Source organism: Phocoena sinus, chromosome X (assembly GCF_008692025.1).
Source record: "Phocoena sinus isolate mPhoSin1 chromosome X, mPhoSin1.pri, whole genome shotgun sequence".
Classification (NCBI taxonomy): Eukaryota; Metazoa; Chordata; class Mammalia; order Artiodactyla; family Phocoenidae; genus Phocoena; species Phocoena sinus.
In genome coordinates, this window is record NC_045784.1 from 20,345,646 (window position 1) to 20,363,870 (window position 18,225).

General features: G+C 41.7%; 1 protein-coding gene and 1 long non-coding RNA gene across 6 annotated transcripts in view; one reads left to right on the forward strand and one right to left on the reverse strand.

Moving 5' to 3' along the window:
* The window catches only part of LOC116746971, a 35,624-nt gene extending 23,979 nt beyond the window's left edge, over positions 1-11,645 (reverse strand). The window contains exons 1-2 of the long non-coding RNA XR_004347933.1: positions 11,168-11,645; positions 2,551-2,990 (exon numbers count right to left, since the gene is read on the reverse strand). This is a non-coding gene — a long non-coding RNA (uncharacterized LOC116746971). The remainder of the gene's footprint in view (positions 1-2,550; positions 2,991-11,167) is intronic.
* Positions 11,646-11,734: 89 nt separating this feature from the next.
* On the forward strand, positions 11,735-14,780 carry SAT1 (spermidine/spermine N1-acetyltransferase 1). Of its 5 annotated transcripts, XR_004348132.1 has the most exons (7): positions 11,775-12,025; positions 12,252-12,303; positions 12,394-12,477; positions 12,831-12,940; positions 13,900-14,001; positions 14,096-14,136; positions 14,260-14,780. XR_004348132.1 is itself a non-coding variant. In XM_032620517.1 (6 exons), the coding sequence occupies exons 1-6, from the start codon at positions 11,960-11,962 to the stop codon at positions 14,428-14,430; spliced, it is 516 nt and encodes a 171-aa protein (XP_032476408.1). In that variant the 5' UTR covers positions 11,735-11,959; the 3' UTR covers positions 14,431-14,780. The 5 variants fall into 5 exon arrangements, 2 of the variants coding, with proteins under 2 accessions (XP_032476408.1, XP_032476407.1); XM_032620517.1 differs by lacking the exon at positions 12,831-12,940 and having other exon boundaries at positions 11,735-12,025; XR_004348131.1 differs by having other exon boundaries at positions 12,394-12,940.
* Positions 14,781-18,225: the final 3,445 nt, after the last annotated feature.

The window sequence follows — 18,225 nt, forward strand, 5'->3', positions numbered from 1 at the left end:
TATAAAATGTTTTAGGTGTTTCCTTTGGTGATTTCTTTTTCTTTTTTCATTTCTTAGTTAAGTGGTTTATTAATATTCTTTCCCATTTTCATTTTCACTCTCCTTCAACTTAACAAATATACTCCTTGTCCTTAAAAGCAAGCGAAGACCTATCGTTCATATTTTTAAAGGATTCCAAATTTAAGTTACCTTTAGGAGAAAAAAACAGTCCTTAGTGTTCAAATATACAATTTGAATAAATTGCTTTATTTCCCCTCCCTACTCCTTTTGTGATTTCTTACCTGATAGGTATAAGATATCAGAAACAACAGCAGTCCCACACTTCCTGTTTGTCCCATCTGTTCTTTATTCCTTTTTTCCTCTTTTCCTGTCTTCCCTTGGATTATTTTTTATGAACTCATTTTATCTCCTCTATTGACTTATTAGTTATACCTTTTTAAGAAATTTAGTCGTTGCTCTGAGCTTTACAATATACAACTTTAACTTACCACAGTTTACTTTAAAGGTTATAGCATTTAACATATACTGTAAGAATCATATAACAATATACGTCCATCCCATCTCCCCCATTCTTTGTGCTCTTGTGCTCATACATTCTACTTCTACAAATGTTATAAATCCCATAATATACTGTTGTTACTCTTACTTTAAGTAGTTAGGTATCTTTTAAAGACATTAAAAGATGATACAAATAGATGGAGAGATATACCATGTTCTTGGATTGGAAGAATCAACATTGTGAAAATGACTCTACTAACACAAAGCAATCTACAGATTCAATGCAATCCCTATCAAACTACCACTGGCATTTTTCACAGAACTAGAACAAAAAATTTCACAATCTGTATGGAAACACAAAAGACCCCGAATAGCCAAAGCAATCTTGAGAACGAAAAACGGAGCTGGAGGAATCAGGCTCCCTGACTTCAGACTATACTACAAAGCTACAGTAATCAAGACAGTGTGGTACTGGCACAAAAACAGAAAGAGAGATCAGTGGAACAGGATAGAAAGCCCAGAGATAAACCCACGCACATATGGTCACCTTATCTTTGATAAAGGAGGCAAGAATATACAGTGGAGAAAAGACAGCCTCTTCAATAAGTGGCGCTGGGAAAACTGGACAGCTACATGTAAAAGTATGAAATTAGAACACTCCCTAACACCATACACAAAAATAAACTCAAAATGGATTAAAGACCTAAATGTAAGGCCAGACACTATCAAACTCTTAGAGGAAAACATAGGCAGAACACTCTATGACATACATCACAGCAAGATCCTTTCTGACCCACCTCCTAGAGAGATGGAAATAAAAACAAAAATAAACAAATGGGACCTAATGAAACTTAAAAGTTTTGCACAGCAAAGGAAACTATAAACAAGACCAAAAGACAACCCTCAGAATGGGAGAAAATATTTGCAAATGAAGCAACTGACAAAGGATTAATCTCCAAAATTTACAAGCAGCTCATGCAGCTCAATATCAAAAAAACGAACAACCCAATCCAAAAATGGGCAGAAGACCTAAACAGACACTTCTCCAAAGAAGATATACAGATTGCCAACAAACACATGAAAGAATGCTCAACATCATTAATCATTAGAGAAATGCAAATCAAAACTACAATGAGGTATCATATCACACCTGGCAGAATGGCCATCATCAAAAAATCTACAAACAATAAATGCTGGAGAGGGTGTGGAGAAAAGGGAACCCTCTTGCACTGTTGGTGGGAATGTAAATTGATACAGCCACTATGGAAAACAGTATGGAGGTTCCTTAAAAAACTAAAAATAGAACTACCATACAACCCAGCAATCCCACTACTGGGCATATACCCTGAGAAAACCATAATTCAAAAAGAGTCATGTACAAAATGTCCATTGCAGCTCTATTTACAATAGCCAGGACATGGAAGCAACCTAATTGTCCATCGACAGATGAATGGATAAAGAAGATGTGGCACATATATACAATGGAATATTACTCAGCCATAAAAAGAAACGAAATTGAGTTATTTGTAGTGAGGTGGATGGACCTAGAGTCTGTCATACAGAGGGAAGTAAGTCAGAAAGCGAAAAACAAATACCGTACCCTAAGACATATATACGGAATCTAAAAAAAAAAGGTCCTGAAGAACCTAGGGGCAAGACAGGAACAAAGACACAGACCTACTAGAGAATGGACTTGAGGATATGGGGGGGAAGGGTAAGCTGTGACAAAATGAGAGAGAGGCATGGACATATATACACTACCAAACGTAAAACAGACAGCTAGTGAGAAGCAGCCGCATAGCACAGGGAGATCAGCTCGGTGGTTTGTGACCACCTAGAGGGGTGGGATAGGGAGGGTAGGAGGGAGGGAGACACAAGAGGGAAGAGATATGGGAACATATGTATATGTATAACTGATTCACTTTGTTATAAAGCAGAAACTAACACACCATTGTAAAGCAACTATACTCCAATAAAGATGTTTAAAAAATAAAAATAAAATAAAGACATTAAGAACAAGAAAAATGTCTTTTATATGACGCACACATTTACCATTTCTGGTACTCTTCATTGCTTTGCATAGATTCTTGTGTCCATCTGGTATCATTTTCCTTTAACCTGAAGAACTTCTTTTAGCATTCCTTGTGGTACAAGTTCACTAGTGATGAATGCGCTTGGCTTTAGCTTATCTGAAATGTCTTCATTTTGCCTTCATCTTTGAAGGACATTTTCACTGGATATAAAATTCTGAGTTGAAAGCATTCTTCCCATGCTTTAGAGATGTTGTTCCACCATCTTCTGGTTTGCATAGTTTTTGATGAGAAACCAGTGATTAGTCTTAACTTAAGATTTTCTCTGCATCACTAGTTTTGAGAAATTTGATTCCGCAGTGCCTTGATGTGGTTTTCTTTGTGTTTATGCAGCTTGGCATTCACTGGGATTCTTGGATATGTTTGTTTGTAGTTTTCAACAAATGTGGAACATTCTGGAAGCTGAGTAAGAGAATTATAAAATTGTAAACTGAGCTTCATTGTTATAGAATGCTGAAGGTAAATGAAGAGTACTTAACCACTATTCACAGCTCTTTAACAGCTTTTTGTTTTTAACCATGGATTCAGAGACTAGATACTGAAAGAAAGCTTGGGACATTGTTCTATCTGCTGTCTTGCCCAGATTCTAAGCACTGTAACTGCATAACTTCCCTCTGTTTGGTATAACCTTAAAATATCTGTAAAAAGGAGAAGGGAAAAAAAAGTTGTGTGAATCAATACGTTCTGCCTAATGTTTTTCAATATTTTCTCCTGTTTTCACTAAGCCTACCCCTTTAAAAAAGATCTCCACATGTGGTTTAGAGTTGGAGTGTTAATTAGGTCACAGATGAGGTCCACTTTTAGAGACAGGATTGTAAATAATTTATCCTGCATAATGTGTTCTGGATTTGACCTTGTCCACATGATGTCTGGCTAGGCAGATGAAAAACTCCAGGCAGAGTACAATAGGGATTACAATACTGATTACCCAGCCTCTGTGATCATTCCTGATTCTATGATCATTAGAGCAATGTTCCCTCATTGGTTGGCAAATGTTAACAGAATCATTGCACATTTATTATTCATGAAGAAGGTGAAGCTTCATGACAAAGGTCAATGAATAAGAGAATGATCCCTGTGTAAAGGCAGGAAGAAAACTGATTTAAGGACAAATCCTTCTCTCTCTGCATTGGACCATTCACAATTATTCTTCCTAATCCAAAAATTGTTAGTCTTTATTTTACCAAGTAGACAGAAAGGAATAAACATTTAGAGGGTAAGTGCTGTATTCTAAGTACTTTACAAAGGGCTTTACAGCAGCATTTAATATTCACAACCTTAGGAAGCGGAAATTATTCTTATTAACTCCATTTGAAAGGTAAGCACACTGAGATGCAAGAACCTTGTCCAAAATCACACAGCTGGAGCCTACCCCGCTCTTTGGTGGGGCTAATGGCAGACTCTGGGAAGGCTCACGCCAAGCAGCACTTCCCAGAACTTCTGCTGCCAGTGACCTTGTCCCCACGGTGAGCCACAGCCACCCCCGGCCTACACAGGAGACCCCCCAACACTAGCAGCCGTGTGGCTGACAGGGTCTTGGTGCTCCGGCCAGGTGCCAGGCCTGTGCCTCTGAGGTGGGAGAGCTGAGCTCAGGACATTGGTCCACCAGAGACCTCCCAGCTCCATGTAATATCAAGCAGCGAGAGCTCTCCCAGAGATCTCTGTCTCAATGCTAAGACCCAGATCCACTCAACGGCCATCAAGCTACAGTGCTGGACACCCCATGCCAAACAATGAGCAAGACAGGAACACAAGCCCACCCATTAGCAGAGAGGCTGCCTAACATCATAATAAGGCCACAGACACACCAAAACACACCACCAGACGTGGATCTGCCCACCAGAAAGACAAGATCAAGCCTCATCCACCAGAACACAGGCACTAGTCCCCTCCACCAGGAAGCCTACACAACCCACTGAACCAACCTTAGCCACTGGGGACATACACCAGAAACAACGGGAACTACGTGCCTGCAGCCTGCAAAAAGGAGACCCCAAACACAGTAAGATAAGCAAAATGAGAAGACAGAAAAACACACAGCAGAAGAAGGAGCAAGATAAAAACCCACCAGACCTAACAAATGAAGAGGAAATAGGCAGTCTACCTGAAAAAGAATTCAGAATACTGATAGTAAAGATGATCCAAAATCTTGGAAGTTGAAAGGAGGAAGTATAAGAAACGTTTAACAAGGACCTAGAAGAACTAAAGAGCAAACACGCAATGATGAACAACACAATAAATGAAATTAAAAATTCTCTAGAAGGAATCAATAGCAGAATAACTGAGGCAGAAGAACGGATAAGTGACCTGGAAGATAAAATAGTGGAAATAACTAATGCAGAGCAGTATAAAGAAAAAAGAATGAAAAGAATTGAGGACAGTCTCAGAGACCTGTGGGACAACATTAAACACACCAAAATTCGAATTATAGGGGTCCCAGAAGAAGAAGAGAAAAAGAAAGAGATTGAGAAAATATTTGAAGAGATTATAGTTGAAAACTACCCAATATGGGAAAGGAAATAGTTAAGCAAGTCCAGGAAGCAGAGAGAGTCCCATACAGGATAAATCCAAGGAGAAACATGCCAAGACACATATTAATCAAATATCAAAAATTAAATACAAAGAAAAAATCTTAAAAGCAGCAAGGGAAAAGCAACAATTAAGATACAAGGGAATCCCCATAAGGTAAACAGCTGATCTTTCAGCAGAAACTCTGCAAGCCACAATGGAGTGGCAGGACATATTTAAAGTGATAAAAGGGAAAAACCTACAACCAAGAGTACTCTACCCAGCAAGGATCTCATTCAGATTTGATGGATAAATTAAAACCTTCACAGACAAGCAAAACCTAAGAGAATTCAGCATCACCAAACCAGCTTTACAACAAATGCTAAAGGGACTTCTCTAGGCAGGAAATACAAGAGAAGGAAAAGACCTACAATAACAAACCCAAAACAATTAAGAAAATGGGAATAGGAACATACATATCGATAATTACCTTGAATGTAAATGGATTAAATGCCCCATCCAAAAGACACAGACTGGTTGAATGGATACAAAAACAAGACCTGTATATATGCTGTCTACAAGAGACCCAGGGACACATACAGACTGAAAGTGAGGGGATAGAAAAAGATATTCCATGCAAATGGAAATCAAAAGAAAGCTGGAGTAGCAATTCTCATATCAGACAAAATAGACCTTAAAATAAAGACTATGGAGACCTTCAAGATGGTGGAAGAGTAAGATGTGGCAATCACTTGCAAACAAGAGGCCTGATTAACACCTCACTTATTGCTGACCCGGCTCTTTTAATTGCGGCCTAAAGTCATATAATACTTTACATTTATAAATAGAAGTCTTACACTTTTGATGGTCTACCCCAAAGATGAAACAGCTTTCCACGTCCTAAATTATAATTTCTCAAAAAGAAATGTAAGGTAAGGTAAGGTAAAGTAAGGTAAGGTAAGGAAAAAAAAAGAAAAGAAAAGAATATCTTGGCCCATAATTCAACTACACTTCAATAAAAAATAAATTTTTAAAAAAAGGAAATCTTGGCCCAAAACAAGGTGTTTTCTTGGAGGTGGTTGTATTTATTTATTGATCATTCTCACAGGTTATCACCCATCTGTGATATGTAGCAAGAAAACCACTCTCTGAGAAAGACTCAACTTCTATTACAACTGTGGAACCCAGATGTTATCAAACTTTAGATAATTCAAGCTAGAGCAAGCACATCTAGAGAGTCATCTCAAATTACACTTTCATGTAGTGAGGACCTGACGTTTTAGAGTGTTTCTCTAGCTCCAGATCAACAAAATTACATCTCTCCTCACCTACTAATTTCACTTCTAGGAATCTACCTAAGGAAACAATCAGAAACTGGGCTAAAATTTGGGTAAAAAGATGTTTGTCAAAGTATTAGGGACTTCCCTGGTGGTGCAGTGGTTAAGAATCCACCTGCCAACGCAGGGGACACGGGTTCAATCCCTGGACCGGGAAGATCCCACATGCTGTGGAGCAACTAAGTCCGTGCGCCACAACTACTGAGCCCACGAGCCATAACTACCAAAGCTCGCGTGCCTAGAGCCTGTGCTCCACAATAACAGAAGCCGCCGCAATGAGAAGCCCACACACCACAACAAAGAGTAGCCCCCGCTTGCCACAAGTAGAGAAAGCCCGCACGCAGCAACGAAGACCCAACACAGCCAAAAATAAATAAATAAATAAATTTATTAACAAAACAAAGTATTATTTATCATTGGGAAAAAGCCCTGCATCTTCAACAACAGAATAGTAAAATAAATTTCACAATGGAACTCTAAGGAGCCATTATATATATTTTTTAATTTAAATATACCCAGTGACATGGGGAAATACTCCATACTATTAATAGTAATAATGCTAACAATTATGCCAGGTGCTATGCTGGGTATTTTTTTTTTTTTGCCACACTATGAGGCTTGTGGGATCTTAGTTCCCCAACCAGGAATTGAACCCAGGCCCTCAGCAGTGAGAGCGCAGAGTCCTAACCACTGGACCACTAGGGAATTCCCACTGGGCACTTTATATGTATTACTTCATTTAATACTCACAACAATTAACCATATGAAGGGTACTATTATTATTTACTAATTACAGATGAAGAAATGGTGACTTAACAAGGTTAAGTATTGACACAATCACACAGATGGGGAGTATCTAAGTCCAAAGCTGTAGTAGATAAGAAGCCACTACATTATGCTACAGGATAGACATTATAGATACACGATACCAATTTTTTGTTATTACATACGCACAACGCACTCAGGTGATTTTTAAATTTTTTTTTTCGGTACGCGGGCCTCTCACTGTCGTGGCCTCTCCCGTTGTGGAGCACAGGCTCCGGACGCGCAGGCTCAGCGGCCATGGCTCACGGGCCCAGCCGCTCCGCGGCATGTGGGATCTTCCCGGACCAGGACACGAACCCGTGTCCCCTGCATCGGCAGGCGGACTCCCAACCACTGTGCCACCAGGGAAGCCCCTAAAATATTTTTAAATGAGTATTGCAAAGCACAGACCAGTCGGAATGGACACTACAACCAATCAGGATGGAAGCCAGGTGTAAACAACCTAAATGGCCGTCTGATTTCGGTTAGCTTTTGTTGTGTAACAAAGAACCCTAAATTTTAGTGGCTTAAAACAACAATTCTATTCACTCATGTTGCTGTGGGTTGATAACATGGACTGGGATCAGTGAGGGGGTTCTTCTGCTGGTCTTGCCTAAGGTCACTTGTGTGGCTGCAATCATTTGACAGCTCAATTGGGACTGAATGGTCCAAGGTGGCATCGCTTACGCATCTGGCCTCACTTACGCATCTCCTCATGAGGTCTTTCATCCTCAAGGAAGCTAGCTCAAGCTTCTTCATATGGCAGCAGCAATGTTCCAAGAGGATGTGAACAGAAGCTTTAAGTTCTCTTGAGGTCTTGCTTAGGAGTCGTACACCACCACTTTTACTGTATTCTATTGGTCAAGGCAAGTCACAAGGCCAGTCCAAATTCAAGGAGTGGGGAAATAGATTCTACCTCTTATTTATTTGTTTGTTTGTTTATTCATTTATCCATTTATCTATTTATTCATTTATCTATTTGTTTTTTGGCTGCGTTGGGTCTTCCCTGCTGCGTGCGGGCTTACTCTAGTTGCGGCAAGTGGGGCCTACTCTTCATTGCAATGCGCGGGCTTCTCATTGTGGTGGCTTCTCTTGTTGCCGAGCACGGGCTCCAGGTGCCTGGGCTTCAGTAGTTGTGGCACACGGGCTCAGTAGTTGTGGCTCAAGGGCTCTAGAGTGCAGGCTCAGTAGTTGTGGCGCACAGGCTTAGTTGCTCCATGGCATGTGGGATCTTCCCGGACCAGGGCTCGAACCCGTGTCCCCTGCACTGGCAGGCAGATTCTTAACCACTGCACCACCAGCAAAGTCCTAGATTCTACCTCTTGATGGGAGGAGCTGCAATGAATTTGTGGTTATTTTAATCCACTACACTGTATATACCAACTGAATATCAGCCCTTTATGTATATGTACATAGAAAAAAAGACTGGAAGGAAATCAACCTACTAATAGGGATTATTTTTATTAACTTTTTGTATTTCTTTTTTTTATATAAATTTATCTATTTATTTATTTTTGGCTGTGTTGGGTCTTCATTGCTGTACATGGGCTTTCTGTAGTTGCAGGGAGTGGGGGCCGCTCTTCGTTGTGGTGCGCGGGCTTCTCACTGTCGTGGCTTCTCTTGCTGTGGAGCACGGGCTCTAGGCATGCAGGCTTCAGTAGTTGTGGCACATGGGCTCAGTAGTTGTGGCTCGCGGGCTCTAGAGCTCAGGCTCAGTAGTTGTGGCACACGGGCTTAGTTGCTCCGCGGCATGTGGGATCTTCCTGGGCCAGGGCTCGAACCTGTGTCCCCTGCATTGGCAGGCGGATTCTTAACCACTGCACCACCAGGGAAGCCCCCTTTTTGTATTTCTGCACTTATATTTTCTTAATCAATATGCATTATTTTTATAAACAGAGGAAAAAAAAAAACTATGACACCTTCCATAATAGTTTAAGAGGGCAAGTTGGACAGTTTCACTTTGGCAGGGAAATCAACAGAATTCCTTCTTTCCTAGCTCTACCACTTCCTGGCTGTTGCAATTTTGTAGCCCTCTGAGCCTCTGGGTTTCTCTGTTGCGAACATTGAGCTAACATTAGCTATTTCACAAGACAGTTGATATTAAACAAGTCAATGAATGTAAAACACCCACGATGTCCCTTGTCTGTTTCCTTTCCTCCTACTCTCCCCCTACTCAGACCTCTTCAGTTATAGGAATTATATTTCTCACAAAGATTAAATTCTGTTGTAGTAAACTACAAACATATCTGCAAAGTAAACTGTATGCCCTGAGGGCTCGTTTCAAAACTTAGTCCTCCTTTATAACTCCCAAGTACCTAGCATAAGAGTCAATAAATAGTTATTGATTTGTTGACTCATTAGCCAAATAAAAGTTTTCCAAATGCTAGCGAGTTAACCCCTTTTTATGTAGTTTTAAATTTAAATTCCAGTATCAACAGGGGGTAATGTTGGTCCTCCATCGCATCTATCTATTCCTGACAATATAAAACCTAACTTGATGCATAAAGAAAATTCACATTTCTTAGGGTTCTAAGCTTTTACATGTGCAAAAAACGCAATCACAATGAGCTTTTTTTAGCTGCCTGTTTTTCAGAATGGGCTCTCCTCGTCATAATGACAAAGTGAAGCATAAGAGCATGAAACTTAAACTGGAAAAACAGAATAAATAGAAAAAGATTATAGTGTGTTTTAATGAAACAATCATTATTCTAAAAACCTAAGCAGCCCACATTGAAGACGACCTTGTTTTTGCTTCAAGGAGGCAGCTATTATTAGCGCTTAGTCACCTAGTTCTTACTTACTGTTAGCAGTAACTCGGTAACAAGCTCTCCTGAGTCCTCCCACAAAACAGAACAAAGCACAGGCAGGAAGGGCCTATGTCTGGTCATCCGTGTGCAGTGGTGTCAGGAAAGACACTACCTGAAGTGGCTTTAGGCAGACAAGAATCAATGCTATTTTTAAAGATCTTTGAGAAACACATTTCATAAATTCTCCCAATGACTCACTACGTATGATATCCCCAGAGGGTGGGAAGGGTAACAGAGGAGCTACTTTTGCTTTCTTTTCTACATACAGGATATTGCGAGCAAAGCAGAGAATTACTTGTTGAATGTTGGGGGAGTCATTTGGTGATAATCCACCCTATAGACTGAAAACACGGCAGGCTCCTTTTATGCTTTCTCTTTGACTCATTCCAGAACCCAGGCAGGGCAGCCAAAGCAGGGCCCTCAGAGGACCTGTCTGGGAAGGTGGTTTGTAAAAAGCCAAAAACAAAAAAACAAACAGAAAAACCCTCTATCTGCAAGAGGCTTGAGTACTTGTCCCATTGGGTATAATCCAGGAAGAGCTATACTCTAATCCAACTGTTCTCAAACATTTTACTGTCAGGACATTTAAAAATAATTGAAAAATCCAAAAAGCTTGCCTTCAAAAATTCTAGAAAACATGAGAACACACAAGCACACATTCCTTTAGTCACCAGAGCAATGATGTCATCACACATCTGTAAACTTGTAATTGGTTCGAAATAAAAAGTTTTAAAGGGGAGAGGAGAGAAGCACAGGGAATGAGCAAGGAGGGAATATAACAATTTTCAACAGCAATGCAAGCCAGAAGATAGATATCATCAATATGCTGAACGAAAAAGAACTTCCAACCTCAAACTCGCTAACAGTGAAATAAATCCTTCAAGAACTTTAAGATGAATTTAAAGACATATTTAGACAAGCAAAACAAAAATTTTACAAGAGCAGACCTTCACTAAATGGAAGTATGAAGGAGTGTACCTCAGGCAGAAGGAAAGTGTTTCCACAAGGAAGGTCAGAAATTTAAGAAAAAATAAGGAGAAAAGTAAGAAAGAAAATATTCTGTTAACTCTAAAAATTACCAGCAGAGGGGGGAAAAAATCATTGAGGAATCGAAGTAGCTTACCTTAGGAAATCCTAGAAAACGCAATACAAGCACACATTCCTTTAGTCATGAGAGCGATGACGTCATCACACATCAGTTCTCTGGAAAATTTCAGCGAGAGTTAAGAAAGAGAAACGAAATCCTACCATTACTATGAAACTAGTTTTGAAAGGATCTTCGGACCCACAGGGCCCCTCAGACCACCCTATGAGAGCCACTGCTCTAATCCCCTTATCCCCCCATCGCCCAAAGCCAGGTCTCTCCAAGGAAGAAACAGCAAAGTCACTGGGCCAGGGCCAAAAGGGGAACCCCTCTCTTCCTTTTTGCGAAGGTTACTAGGGGACGCTTAGGCTCCGAGGTCGGGCTTTCGGGAAGGCTCCTCCAGGTGCCGCTAGAGGGCGCCGCTAGAGAGCCGCACCTGGCGCCTCACCGCCCGCGCCCCCGCCCGCGCGGGCCGGGTTCACACGGGCGGCCGGAAGAGAGGGAGGTGCCCGGAAGAGGGGGGCGGTCGCGGCCTCATTGGACGAGGAGCCGCGGCCTCATTGGACGAGGCGCCTCATTGGACAAGGTGCCTCCGCCTCACGGCCCGGGGCGGGGCTTCTTCGCCCTAAAAAGCGGAGCCGGGCGGCCGAAGCGAGTGGTTGCTGCCTCAGTTAGCTGGTGTTCGTGTTTCGTTCGCCGAGGTTTCGTCGGGTCATGGTGCCATCCTGACTGGGAAGAGGACGCTCCCGGGAGACGAATGAGGAACCACCTCCTCTTGCTGTTCAAGTACAGGGGCTTGGTCCGCAAAGGGAAGAAAAGCAAAAGAAGAAAATGGCTAAATTCGTGATCCGCCCGGCCACCGCCGCCGACTGCAGTGACATTCTGCGGCTGATCAAGGTAGCGGGAGGCATGGGCTCTTCCTGTGGCGGGCGGTGGGGTCCTTGTCCCCAGTAGGTCCCCCTCTCTCCGCCTGCCTCCCCCAGCTCCGGCCCGGCCGCGCCGCTCCGGGCGAGACTCAGGGTATGAATCTCCGCCCAGCCCACCCCATTCCCCCGAGCTGGCCGGGCCGGGGTCTCACTTAATTTTCTGCTTCTCTTCTTTTCTCTTGTGTACATCAACCCAGGAATTGGCTAAATACGAATACATGGAAGAGCAAGTAATATTAACTGAAAAAGGTAACGCATCAGTGGCGGGGCGGGGGATGAGCGTCCGGTGCCTGCCACCTTCATCGAGGCCAACACTGTCCCTGCTGCCTCTTCTTGCAGATCTGCTAGAGGATGGTTTTGGAGAGCACCCCTTCTACCACTGCCTGGTCGCAGAAGTGCCGAAGGAGCACATGACTCCAGAAGGTAATCGCCCTCTCCTTCCAGAAGCCGGAGAGACCGAGTGTTGTGGAAGACGTAGTGGCTGCTCTGTAGAAGCACTGACAACACAGGCTGAAGTTACTTACTGAGAAGTTGGCCAGAAATACTAGCCAGCCAGTGTTCAAACTACTGAGAAAAAAAAATAGATTGCTGCACTTAATAATAGGGCGGGTTAGAAGAGCTGTTTAAGTATCAGTGCTGTGGAGACCCGGAAAAGTTAGGTATAAAGTCGTTTGTTGTAATTCAGTTTCATAAATGGTTCTTGTTTGACCCTAACGTAACCGTTTTTGTATTTGTGTTAAATTACATTTTTTTCTTTAATTTGTCCCAATCTTCAGGTTACAGTCTCTAGCTTCGCCATGTACATGGCCCTTCCGTGTACATGGATGGGCGGGGAGGTAACTAAAAGATCCTTTACACAATAAAGTAGATGATCATGATAAATGAGGTAAGGCCCTATTATCACACACTTAAAACACGGTAGATCAGAAGCTCCATTGTACTCACTTCCTGTTTGCAAAGGACTATAAAATGGCTAGAAAGTTTAATTTGAAACCTTTGCCTCCAATTGGAATTACAGACACCCATAAAGAAGGAGTCAGATGCTTTTTTCCTTTTTTTCTTTGTTTTTTCTTTGTCGTTGTTTTTTCCTTTCTGGTTCTTGTTGAATGGGCAGAAGACGGAGCTAAAGAGGGAAGTTGTTGGGCAGGGGCAGTGGGGGGTGCTTAAGGGTTTTTCTGAGGTCATTTCCTCATACTAGAAAAAATGAGCAGAAAACATAAGGGATGAGGTACTTTCCAGAGGTATGTGGATGTTACATCACACCTGGGTACCTCTACTTCTTCCAGCTTAAACATTGGGGAGAGCAAATGGAAAATGTTGAATTGGAAGGCAAGTTCTGAAATTAAACGTTGCTCTTTTGGCCTGATGTCCTGACCTTAAGGAAGCAGAGTTTCTAAACTACAAATACTTAACTATTCTGAACTGCCGTGTAAACCTGACTTATTCCCAAGTCAAGATACCAATATATCAATAGGATGTGAATAATGTGTGTGTTTAGTTTTAAGACCATAGCACTTTCGTTCTGGCAAGTAATGAAAGCATTCTCACTTCCTGAGTGTGAGATCCAGCAGATTGCAGAGTGGCCAGTCCACAGTTTTAGCCTGGTTTCAGCTAGCTCTAATGTGTGCTTTTTGCAAATACATGTTCTAAGAACAGTGAGATCATCCAACAGTGGCCTGGATTGCACTAGCATAAAAGTCACGAGACAGTCTGGCCCACTGGCTACTTATTTCTGTAATACATGCATGTATGTTTTTTAAAAACTTATGATAGACTTCTGATTTTGCAGCTACAACTTTGACGGATTGTTTTTTATCCATAACTCATGTGATACTCTTATTACAGGACACAGCATTGTTGGTTTTGCCATGTACTATTTTACCTATGACCCATGGATTGGCAAACTGTTGTATCTTGAGGACTTCTTCGTGATGAGTGATTATAGAGGTATGAATGAGTTCAGGGGGGCTGCTCTAAAGAGAAATCAGGGCTTGAAGTCCTTAAAATGACCTTTTAAATGGTACTTCTCTTTCTTTTTTAGGCTTTGGCATAGGATCAGAAATTCTGAAGAATCTAAGCCAGGTATGTCTTGGTGTTTCCAAATTTGTAAGGGTTACTGGATTATTTTAACACCTGAATCAAAATTGGGTCTTGGAAAGCAGGTGAAATGTCACTGAGTTTGTGTTTTCCTCTCCTGCGCAACAGGTTGCGATGAAGTGTCGCTGCAGCAGCATGCACTTCTTGGTAGCAGAGTGGAATGAACCATCTATCAACTTCTACAAAAGAAGAGGTGCTTCTGATCTGTCCAGCGAAGAGGGATGGAGACTCTTCAAGATCGACAAGGAGTACTTGCTAAAAATGGCAGCAGAGGAGTGAGGAGTGCTGGTGTAGACAATGACAGCTTCCATTCTATTTTAGAATAAATTCTCAACTTACCTTGCTTTCTATCTTATTTGTAGTGAAATGATAGAATGAGCACCCATTCCAAAGCTTTATTACCAGTGGCGTTGTTGCATGTTTGAAGTAAGGTCTGTTTAAGATGGCAATCCTTGTATGCACGTTGGAGTCAGACTTCTGTTGGAACATCTGTAATGAACAGCAAGGTGGTATGATAATGTCTATGAAAAAACTCCACTCTTGTGAGTCATTTCAATGTGTACAATGTACACACTGGTACTTAGAGTTTCTGTTTTGATTCTTTTTTAATAAACTACCCTTTGATTTAATTGTTTGGTGTAAGCATTTTTACTGATCCTTTATTTCTTAGACATTTTTCTTGCTGTTGAGTGCAAAGTAAAAATGCCCAAGAAACATGATAACTTGACAGTTTTTTTAAAAGTTTTTTTCTTGTTTTTTGTTTTTGCGGTACACGGGCCTCTCACTGTTGGGGCCTCTCCCGTTGCAGAGCACAGGCTCTGGACGCGCAGGCTCAGCAGCCATGGCTCACGGGCCTAGCCGCTCCGCGGCATGTGGGATCTTCCCAGACCGGGGCATGAACCCATGTCCCCTGCATCGGCAGGCGGACTCACCACTGCGCCACCAGGGAAGCCCCTAAAAAGAGTTTTTAACCCAGTTTAAAGTGTCTTATGGTCAGAAGCTATGTTGTGCTGGTATTCCCAATGTCTAGAAAGAAGCCAGTTGAATCCCAAGGTTTTATATGTAGCAACATATAAAAATATGACTTTATATTGATGACACTACACTTAATCCAACAGAATTTTCAAGAGCTTAGAAACTAAGGCCCACAATGAAAAAGCCTATTTGTTACACCAGTAAAAGAGGTGGAAATGGGTTCTGAAATACTGGAAACTGGGGGAAAAAACATCTTGCCCACAACAACCTCATCCCACACACAAATACTATTCTGAAGGGAAAGTAGATCACTTTGCTAGTTAGGAACAAAAATTCCACATTTTTAAAGGAATTTTGTAAACTAAAAGGCTGGAGTTGGACACAGGTACCAGTCAGGGTAATTAGCATCCTATTTGGAGGGCAAGTTTCTGATAACTGTGTTAACACATGGGTTTCTAAGCGGAGAAACAATAGGAGGGCTTAAAACTGCTGGGGGTTGGGGGAGAAGTAAATAGAAGCTTTCTCCAGGACTGAAAATGAAACTCACAGAGGGCTGAGGAGGAGACAGTTTTAGATAGGTGAACTCCTTTTATTACTCATGACACTGACCTAAATTCCTAAACCCACTAATTCCCACAGTAATGAAAGTGGTAGTTAATAACCACTGTACTGATTTCCAAGATTAATGTTTTCCAAAAGAAATCGTCAGATAACTGAGAAGCAGTACTCTGTGTCTTCTTACTGTGTTCTCCAGGAAAGAAACACTGGACTCCTCACTCAAAGGGCGATTTGTCCTGCATCCCTTGGTTTCAGTGTCTTTTGTGGCTCCCTAAATTAGAAGGCAGCCATATAAACAAGCAGGATCCTGTACTGTGTTTAACAGGAGCGCTTTGGGATTTATCGGTAGCTCAGAGAGCATGTCATGAAAATAGACTTAGAGTCCGTTCTCAACCAGGGTCCTGCTAGACTGGCGAGTAACTATAGGAGAGAAACGCTGGCAAGCATAAAAAGGGTTAACTAAACACAAGGAGCTTTGTGGAGAAAGGAGACATTTTGAAAATTGTGTTTTGGAAAGTGGGCCTCCTTGAGGAAAACAACTACATGCTGACTGTGGTTAAATATGTGAATAAATTAGATTAACCAAGTGAGTTACAATGTAACTCTTTGTTTTCTCATACTTAGAGCTTAGCCCTAAAGGCCCAGTGTTGTCACCATGAAAGCTTTTAGGAAGTTTTTGTATCCACTTTAAAAAAGTCCCTTGAGTTTAAAATTTAGAAGCTGAAACACCACAGCATCAGCCTACTGAATGTTCAACGCTGTTACAAAGACACCTCTTTAAAAACTGAACTATAAAAACAAATCCATAAAGCTTGAAATCACCAGGCAAGTAAGAAAACACAATCCGGGGAAATTATATGAAAGGAAATAATAAACAATGATAAACCTGGAAAAGGGGGGCAGGGGGAGTCCAGGTAAGCAACACCTCTGTAAAGATAACTTTGAAATTACTATTTTACTAAAATATTATGTCTGACATAATCATTTGGGAGGAACAGTATTTCAGGCCTAAGAACTTGCCAATTATTACATAAGAATATTTTGGGGTTTTCTCTGTGTAGTTAAAAAAAAAACTTACTTGCTAAGTTTATTAGCTCCCTTAAAGAATAATAAAATCAAAAATTTTGATAGTATTAAAACAGGAAGTAGCTGGGTTTGTCCACACATAGGCTTACAAGACATCCTGCCACCAATCTGATTACAGGGTCAACAGTAGAGGCACCTTCTGTCACGCTCCAAACCAGAGCCCAAGGTCATCAACTGCTTAGATTCCACTGGGCAGCCTTTCTAGGGAAAGAAAGTAGAGTCTTTTTCACAGAAATGCACAAGCAACAATTCAGAAGAAATCTAATGATTTATTAATGTCTTAACACCCACTCTACCCAGTCCCACTCTACCCAGCAGGGCCTAGAATGATGGCACTTATCTGTGCTCCTTGAGGCAAGTGGCTGCTCAGAGTCTGCAGTGGCCACGTCCGCTCCCAGGATTCTGTTTGCGAGACCGGCCTCATCTTCGTCTCCTTGCTTCATCATCTCTTCATGTGGATTGTCATCTCAGGGTGACTCTGTGCTTTATTCTCATCCCTTTACTTTGTGCTGCCGGTCTGGGCTTCAAGCTAGTCAACTGTCACCCACAGCCCAGACTGACAGGCCCACACCCTTATTGAGTCCATCCCACCCCCACCCCTACCATCATTGCCTTTTATGCCTCATCTATCAAAGGCCGCCAAATACCCTTCCTTGCAAAGGTCTCCCAGCACCCTCTTCCCCCAACACCTTTCTTTCTTGTGGCTTGCATCTGCCCAGCAAATGTTTTAGTAGCTTCCAGGTGGTTGTCAACATAATAGTTAATGAGAGCTAACGTTTAGTAAGTACTCACCAGGAACCAGGCATTGTGTTTAGCACTTTGTATAGTTATTATGTCATCTAATTCTCACAAACATCGTGTGAGGTAGATGCTACTATTTGTTTCTTTTTATAATGAGAAACTAACCCTCAGAGCAGTTAAGTTGCCCAAGGCCACACAACTAGGCCTGGGAATCAAACTCCCAACAAAATTTCTCAAACCCCTGGGGGTTCACTGCCATCTTCTCAGAGGACCTCATATTCTCCATAAGAATGACTGAATTTGGTGTTTCTTTTGGATTATACTCTAAAGAAGAATAAGTACAGTTGTCCCTCAGTATCCGAGGGGGACTCTGGAATTTTTTTTTTCTGAATATTTTCCATCCACTGTTACTTGAATCCGCGGATATGGAACTCACAGATCAGGCAGGGCCAACTGTATAAGCATTTTCTAGATCATTGAAATCAGTAGTTCTTAGTACGGGCTGCACATTAGAATCACCTAGAAAGATTTTAAGAAATACTAACGTCCCACCCGGAGAGAATCTTTAATTATATCTTAATGTCCATTCCAAAGTGAAGGCTGGATTGATCGCCACTGATGTAGATAATCACCTTTAACCGAATCCTAGTCACAACCGTGAGGACAACCATTTCAGTCTGTGTTTACGCTGCTCACCTTGGCACCACATCATTA

What these genes read in the sequence shown, in the direction of transcription:
- SAT1 (XM_032620516.1), top strand. Translation starts at nt 11,960, where the DNA reads ATGGCTAAATTCGTGATCCGCCCGGCCACCGCCGCCGACTGCAGTGAC. An exon ending in GGAGCACATGACTCCAGAAG is followed by an intron (nt 12,478 to 13,899) that starts GTAATCGCCCTC and finishes CTCTTATTACAG; the next exon opens with GACACAGCATTGTTGGTTTT. An exon ending in TTCTGAAGAATCTAAGCCAG is followed by an intron (nt 14,137 to 14,259) that starts GTATGTCTTGGT and finishes CCTGCGCAACAG; the next exon opens with GTTGCGATGAAGTGTCGCTG.